Genomic DNA, 8,785 nt, shown 5'->3' on the forward strand with positions numbered 1-8,785 from the left:
ATTAAAGTCAATGCATGGGTAATTGAGTTCATCTTCAATAACTTTGAAAATCTCATACAGACCTTTGAGGTGCTAAATTCTCATTAATGAATGAAAATAAGTTTAAATATAAATGCATAATTAAACAAGGCCAAAGAAAGCTGTCTTGGAAGAAAAACAATGCCCCCTTCTGGAAGAGCTTTATATTCCCTTTATTTTGAGGGCTTTTTTTAGCCATGTTACGCTGTCTTCACACTAGGGCACGTCCAGTGACAGAATTGCTGTAGAAGCACGCAAGATGAGGCAGATTCAGATCTCAAGATGAGAACAGCACAGGATGCTTATGCACTGCCAAGCAGTGCATACCGTGTGCATCCTGTGCACGCTGAAACCCCCGACCAAGATGACTGAGCACAGGCCTGATGAAAACTTGTTTCATTCACAGGTGAATAGGTAACTGTTATGATTATATTGACCTTTTGGCTGTGTAGCTCAGTACATATGAAACACTCAAAATATTGAACAACATATAAAGTCTGCATAATAAAAGTATTTCAGATAAGCTCAGCAAGGCCCTGGCTTGGTATGCCCAGCAGGAAAAGGAGAATAATTTATCCATTCAGAGTTTCATGCTCTTAATTCACAAATGAAAGAAAGAAGCTCAGTGAATAAACCTGGAGCAAGTCTCACAGGGAAAGCTGTGCATAAACAGCCAGGTAATACAACTGAATGTGTGTGACAAAAGGAACAAGGGCACTAAAAGAGCACAATCACAGCTTTTAGCAACAAAAAGAGCTGAACTTCACTTGATACAAATTAATCTCTTCATGTGCTCAGTACTTATGTAAGTAATTTCTTGTTCTACATGGAGTAGCAAACAACAGTAAAGCCCACAAGACTTTCTTCTTTCTCAGTCATAGGGAAAAAGGACAAAGTATTTTTTCTTTCTCTCCAGTGTTCAGAGGAAGAAATAGGAAGAACTCTGTACTTTCTAATAGAACCTGTCTTTTCAATTTTGATGATTTTTAGTGATTTCTCATCAAAATTTGAACAGTGTAAAATGAATAACTATAGCTAGATAGTATGATTTCTAGACCTAACAATAGGTACTGCATACCTAGAAACTGTTATTTTCCTTGAAACAGCATGGTATGCACACAGTTGTAATAAGAACGCAGAGACAGCAAGGCAGAGTTAATGCGTTGTTCAAAATTAGAATCCATTTCACATACAAAGGTTACATACAGATTTTCTATACACCCATTTTCTATATGGGTCATGACATAATGCTACTGAACAAACATTTGTAAAATGGTATAAATTAAAAACTTTTTAATGAGATGCAACAAACATCCATTTGGTATAAACAGACATAGTTTCATTATATTAGGATCTGTATATTGGTTTATACTTGATGATGGTGTTAACTGGTTTTCAATAATGACATAAATCCTCCATGTAGACAGAACCAATTTTAAATGCTGATTTACTGCACTCCAATATGCCTCATCCCTTACTCATTTGTCTTTCCTCAACACATTTTCTTTGATAGCACGAAAAGTTGATCAACCGTCCACAAAGCACAAAAAGAATTTCTTCTGATTCATCAGGTAAGAACATATACATAATATATTAATATCAATATAAATAACAGTTATATTTGCTATTTACTTTTTTTAAATGCCAAGATTTGTTTCAACTCTAATTGACATATTAAATGCCATATTCAGGAACCAAAGTAGTTAACGTTTTAAAAGATATTCAAAGGGAAAAAAAAAAAGTGATCTGTTTACCAGGAAATGCAAAAGCTCTTGTAAGATAAGCTCTTGTAAGATGCTGCGGTGGGGTGCTTGAAGGCCATATGATTTTCTGTATAAGGAGATTCAGTTTGGAAGGGAAAGCTCCAGTACAGCTGATGTATCAGTCACAGGAAATGCCCAACCCCTTTTATTTTTACTGCTAGCTTTCTCCACGTAGTTCCAAAAGTCATTGCTGAATCTGATTTTGACTAAATTCACAGAATCACAGAATGGTCAGGGTTGGAAGGGACCTCTGGAGATCATCTCGTCGAACCGCCTGCCAGAGCAGGTTCATCTACAGCAGGTTGCGCAGGATGGCATCCAGGCAGGTTTTGAATGTCTCCAGAGTCTAATATAATCTAATATAGTCAATTAAGACACAATATCATCAAATTAATAGCTAAAAATGTTACAAGTAACTCTGCTGGGCTTTGCTGACTTTGGGGTTGCACAGCTCAATGCACTATTAAGTGAATACCATGGCCTGGTCTAAATAGAAAAATGCTGAATAAAAGCAGTGATATATTATGTCCATCTTGGGATTTTCAACATGGAAGCTGAGACATGTCCACAAATAAACTATGTTTTAGAAAAGTAAGGACTGTGGGGAATTTTTCTAACATAAAACAAGTATGGAAATAAACTCACAGAATCACAGAATGGTAGGGGCTGGAAGGGACTTTCAGAGATCATCTAGTCCAACCCCTTGTGTCAGCCACCCCTCCCAGTTATGTGTCATCAGCAAACTTGCTGATGGTACACTCTATCCCTTCATCCAGGTCATTGATGAATATATTGAACAGGACTGGATCCAGTACTGACCCCTGGGGAACACCAGTTGTTACAGACCTCCAACTACACTCTGCACCACCAACCACAACTCTCTGAGCTCTATCTGTCAGCCAGTTTTCAATCCACCCCACTATCCACTCATCTAACCCACACTTCCTAAGCTTGCCTGTGAGGATGATGTGGGAGACAGTGTCAAAAGCCTCGCTGAAGTCAAGGTAGACAACATCCACCGCCATGCGATGCTTCATGTCACAGTGCAGTTAGCAAAAAATTGCATTAAAAATGAGAAGCGATGATGTTTCCATTAAAGTAAAAAACAAACCATTTTTAGTTGGGGAGTTCACCCACTGAGCCTCCAGCTTTAGAAAGCTTTTCAAAAGATTTACACACCAGAAGAATAACACCCTTAATTTACTAATTTCTGTCTTTCAGAGGCCCTATGGGACAACTTGCTATATTGGCTCGCAGAGGAGCTTGCAGAAGATAATACATCATTGCTTGCTTTACGCTTACCTGTTCAGCGGAGCATACTTCAGCTTGTTAGGCTGAAATGCCCTGATAATTTAACACACCAGATCTATGAGCTCCTTTCCTGCTGGAAAAAGACCCTTCCAAGGTCGGCTGATAAACAGCAGCTCCTGTCTCGCTATTTGCGGAAGAGTGGCAGAAGTGATCTTTCAGAAGAACTTCGTTTTAAGTGGCAAAATAAAGTGTTCGCTTGACAAAACCACGGGCAGCTAACAGCCCCATTTCTCTCTTGTTGAAAGGTGTGAGTATTTTCGTGATATCTTTGGATGAGCAAGTGACAGGGATACCAGTCAGGGATAAGACTGCTCATTTGTTTGTTAATTTGCAACCTCTTTACTAAAGCAAAGTAAAATAGCAATGTCCTTGCTTGCTAAAAGTGAACTTTTCTCCCATGGAAAAGTGAGATATTTGAAATATCGGTATGAAGGATTATAGACTGGTCTGCATAGGTTTCTAAGGACTTTGTTTGCACATACCATACTCAATTGACATAGAATCATATTTCTACATGCTTTAAACACTAGGAATTATTCACTATACTTTATCAAAATCTTATGAATCATTCCAAGATATATGAATTACACTACATCCAGTAATAATACCTATGAGGTTCTTCAGAGAAAAGCATAATAGATCATTATAATGCACAGAGAAAATTTCTTCTTACTTTCAGGTTTGTTAGTAGTTAATCCTGACTTTTATATTATCAGTGAATGTTTTTTATACTTGTGAATGTCATAGCAGATTTCAGTGTTATCACATGTGAATATCTAATTTGTTCCCAGAATTTAACAGATTTGTTGCCTCCCTTTTATCTATCATGTTAATGGTTTTTTTTCAGGTTACTACCAAATTTGGAAAAAGGAGTATTTCTTCATATAAGTTTTACAATGTAGTGCTTAGAAATTTCATTCATTATACTGAGTTCTTGTATTCAAGCTACAGATAGCAATCCAGGTGTCTTTGTGTCATTCCTTAGCCATGTATTTTACTCTCTAAAAATTCATTTCTTTCCAGAATGCTAAGTATCATAGAATCACAGAATAATAGAATGGCTTGGTTTGGAAGGGACGTTAAAGATCAGTTGTTCTAACCCCCCTGCCATGGGCAGGGACACCTCCCACTAGACTAAGTTACTCAAAACCCCATCCAATAGCCTTGAACACCTCCAGGTGATCCCCCTGCCATGGGCAGGGATACCTCCCACTAGACCAGGTTGCACAAAGCCCCATCCAACATGGCCTTGAATACCTCCAGGGATGGGGCATCCACAACTTCTCTGGGGAACCGGGTCCATTGTCTCACCGCCCTCACAGTAAAGAATTTCTTCCTAATATCTAATCTAAATCTGCCCTCTTTCAGTTTAAAACCATTATCCCTCATCCTATCACTACACTCCCTGATCAAGAGTACCTCTCCAGCTTTCCTTGTACCCTTTAGGTACTGGAAGGCCACTATAAGGTCTCCCTGGAGCCTTCTCTTCTCCACGCTGAACAACCTCAACTCTCTCAGACTGTCTTCATAGAAGAGGTGCTCCAGCCCTCTGTTTATCTTTGCGGCCCTCCTCTGGACACGTTTGAAAAGGTCCAGGTCATTCTTATGTTCGGGGCTCCAGAGCTGGATTCCAGGTTGGGTCTCATGAGAGCAGAGGGGCAGAATCACCTCCTGGCCACACTTGTTTCGATGCAGCCCAGGATGTGGTTGGCCTTCTGGGCTGTGAGCGCACATTTCTGGCTCATGTTGAACTTCTCATCTATCACAGGCTCTTGCTGATATTCAGGTGTGTTTATGTGGAAGCTGTACCTTTCACATGGTAGACAGTGACAAATGTAGAGCACTTGGTGTGATTTTACTGTTAGCAGATGAAGACATGAATACAAATGAAGTGGGTGGTGTATTTATACTTTCTTATGGCTTTGAGGAGGCAACACTTCTGCTTTGTCAAACCACAGTTCTCAAAGTAATGTTACCTACTTGAAAGTAAAATGTCAGCATAAAGATGCTGTTTACCACTGTTAGTCTTGCTTCCTGTAAAATTGTTTTTTCCTTAAGGGCTTTGGCCTGCATTCAAAGTTCTTTATAATTTTTCTTTCTTTTAAAACAAAGAAAGATCATTTTAGCCTAATTTATTCTTTTCACAGTATAGAATCATAGAATAATTTGGGTTGGAAGGGACCTTTAAAAGTCATCTATTCCAACCTCCCCTGCAATGAGCAGGAACATCTTCTACTAGATCAGCTTGCTCAGAGCCCTGTCCAACTTGACCTTGAATTTTTCCAGGGCATCTACCACCTCTCTGGGCAATCTGGGCCAGTGTATCACCTCCCTCACTGTAAAAAAATTCTTCCTTCTATCTAATCTAAATCTTCCCTCTCTTAGTTTAAAACCATTATCCCTTGTTCTGTCACAACAGGCCTTGCTGAAAAACTTGTCCCCATCTTTCTTGTAGGCCCCCTTTATGTACTGAAAGGCCCCAGTAAAGTCTCCCTGGAGCCTTCTCTTCTCCAGGCTGAACAATCCCAACTCTCTCAGGCTGTCCTCATAGGAGAGGTGCTTCAGCCCTCAGACCATTGTTGTGGCCCTCCTCAGCACTGGCTCCAACATGTCCATGTCCTTCATATGTTGCGGACTCCAGAGCTGGGTGCAGTACTCCAGGTGAGGTCTCACCAGAGTGGAGTAGAGGGGCAAAATGACCTCCCCTGGCCTGCTAACCGCGCTTCTTTTGCTGCAGCCCAGGACGCAGTTGGCTTTCTGGGCTGACAGCGCACATTGCTGGCTTATGTCCAGCTTTTCATCCATCAACACCCCCAAGTCCTTCTCCTCAGGGCTGCTCTCAATCTATTCTCTGCCCAGCTTGTATTTGTGCATGGGATTGCCCTGACACACATGCAGGACCTTGCACTTGGTCATGTTGAACTTCATGAGGTTGCATGGGACCACCTCTCAAGCCTGTCCAGGTCTCTCTGGATGGCATCCCTTCCCTCCAGTGCGTCAACTGCTCCACAGAGCTTGGTACCATTGGCAAAGCTGCTGAGGGTGCACTCAATCCCACTGTCTGTGTCACCGACAAAGATGTTAAACACCACTGGTCCCAATACCGACCCCTGAGGAACACTACTTGTCACTGGTTGCCGCTTGGCTACTGAGCCCTTGACCGCAACTCTTTGAGTGTGGCCATCCAGCTGATTCCTTATCCACCAAGTGGTCCATCCATCAAATCCACATCTCTCCAATTTAGAGACCAGGACATTGTGTGGAACAGTGTCAAATGCTTTGCACAAGTCCAGGTAGATGATGGCAGTTGCTCTTCCTTTACCCACCAATGCTGTAATGCTGTCATAGAAGGCCACCAAATTTGCCCTTAGTGAAGCCATGTTGGCTTCATCGATCACCTCCTTATTTTCCATGTGCCTTAGCAGAGTTTCCAGGAGGATCTGCTCCCTGATCTTGCCGGGCCCAGAGGTGAGACTGACCAGCCTGTAGTTCCCTGGGTCTTCTTTTTTACCCTTTTTAAAAATGGGGGTAACATTCCCCCTTTTCCAGTCAGTGGGAACTTCACTGGACTGCCACAACTTTTCAAATGTGATGGACAGTGAGTTGGAACTTCACCCTTCAGTTCCCTCAGGACCTGTGGATATGTCTCACCAGGTCTCATGGACTTACACACCTTCAGGTTCCTGAGATGGTCTCAAACCTGATTTTCTCCTACAGTGGGCGGTACCTCATTCTCCCAGTCCCTGCCTTTGCCTTCTGCAACTCAGACGGTGTGGCTAGAGCACATGCCAGTGAACACTGAGGCAGAAAAGTTTTTGAGTACTTCAGTCTTGTCCATATCCTGGGTGACCAGGTCTCCTATATCCCTCTGGAGAGTGCCCACATTTTCCCTAGTCTTCCTTTTATCACTGAGGTACCTGTAGAAGCTTTTCTTGTTGCCCTTGACTGTCCCTGACGAGATTTAACTCTGTCTGGGCTTTAGCTTTCCTAACCTGATCCCTGGCTGTTTGAACAATTTCTCTGTATTCCTCCCAGGCTACCTGTCCTTGCTTCCACTCTCTGTAGGCTTCCTTTTTGTGTTTGAGATTGTCCAGGAGCTCCTTGCTCATCCATGCAGGCCTACTGGTGTTTTTGCCTGACTTCCTCTTTGTTTGGATGCATTGCTCTTGAGCTTGGAGGAGGTGATCCTTGAATATTCACCAGCTTTCTTGGGCCTCTCTTCCCTCTGGGCTTTATCCCATGGTACTCTGCCAGGCAGAACAAGTAAGACTAACCTAATTTTTAAAAGTCAGAGCAATAGCAGGGTTGGACTTTTATAACTGTGTTTCTACTGAAATAATATTCTAATTGACATTCTTCTGTTAGTTGCTTCTCTATTGCAATCCACCTCATACAACACACCACGAATTTCTCTAAAAGCTGAACTTTGACCTTTCTTTTAAAGGCTAAACGTAGCTGGCAAGTGCCAGTGAATCACACAGTCCAGGGAGAAAGATGACTGCTTGCTATTTACACATACAAACACCACTTTGTGACTACACAGGCTGTCACATCTGTGCGGTTTCCCCGCTGCTCCAGCAATGTGCAATAGATGCAGCTCTTTCTCCAAGTCCACCTGTGCATAATTATTTTTTAGTTACTGTTATTCTTCTGGATTCAACTCACCCATCATTTTCCTCTTTCACCCTCCCCCTTTAATAATATAATATAAGTTTTAAATATTAATCTAAATCTAAAAATTATTAATCTAAACTTTATAAATATCTTAATTGCAATACTCGCTGCCAGTCTGGATATTTTATTTTCAGAGGTCATGTATTTGCAACATTTCCAAATCACTACTATAAATGAGAAAATTGCATTGCAAAGGGAAAGATAAATAGGAATAGTATTAATTAGATTAATTCATCTATTCAGTAATGTCTCATCCTGTAGGATTATCAATTTTTAATCGTGAGACAATATAGGAGGAACTTAACTCCTTCACTGTGACGTAACAATCCTGTCCTTTTTTAATTCTTTCTGTAAATAAAGATGCTTTTAAATGTAAACTGGCTGCTTCTTAGCGGAAAACATTATCACACTTTTCTCAGTGCCCTAACACATTTTGTCATCAGATCTTTTGTCTTCAGTGCCTTCTCTTTAGGAATGAATATTCTGTTATCAGCTCAGCAGATACTGTCAGAATGTACATATACTATGATCATGCTTCAATGGATGATGGTACTACAAATAATACTGGAAATATTGCAACAAAATGGACTTCATTTTTCCATCTACATTAATATTTTAATACAAGTACCAACATTCTGCCACAAGATGGCCTCAGTGTCTAAGAAAAACAGAACGCCTGTATTTCACATGCTGAAACATATGTGAATAAAGCACTGCTAACACCCAAATGTCATCTAGAAAGATCTGGATATTCCGTTGTACAGCATCATTAACATTAGCACAAAGCAGCAAGAACTTTGGGCATTTTGGTAGCACCTCTACGTCGAGAACAAGTGCATTCAGTCTCCTCTTCCTAGGAAGTTGAGATATTTTTTTTTAACATTAATTGAATGGTAAAATTATATTAAATTTGCGTATGTTAGTGGCAAACACTAATCAAATGACTAAACAAACCACATCTTTATTAAATAATGGGAGAATCCTAATGAGATAGATTAAAAGAATTAACAATTTTTAAT

General features: G+C 40.7%; 1 protein-coding gene across 1 annotated transcript in view; it reads left to right on the forward strand.

Moving 5' to 3' along the window:
• Positions 1-3,292, forward strand: part of DTHD1 (death domain containing 1) — a 20,320-nt gene extending 17,028 nt beyond the window's left edge. Inside the window, exons 9-10 of the mRNA XM_009886821.1 lie at positions 1,532-1,589; positions 3,003-3,292. Coding sequence (XP_009885123.1) covers positions 1,532-1,589; positions 3,003-3,292 — 348 coding nt within the window. The remainder of the gene's footprint in view (positions 1-1,531; positions 1,590-3,002) is intronic.
• The last annotated feature ends 5,493 nt before the right edge of the window (positions 3,293-8,785 follow it).

The sequence above is a fragment of the Charadrius vociferus genome, unplaced genomic scaffold (assembly GCF_000708025.1).
Source record: "Charadrius vociferus isolate BGI_N301 unplaced genomic scaffold, ASM70802v2 scaffold186, whole genome shotgun sequence".
NCBI lineage: Eukaryota > Metazoa > Chordata > Aves > Charadriiformes > Charadriidae > Charadrius > Charadrius vociferus.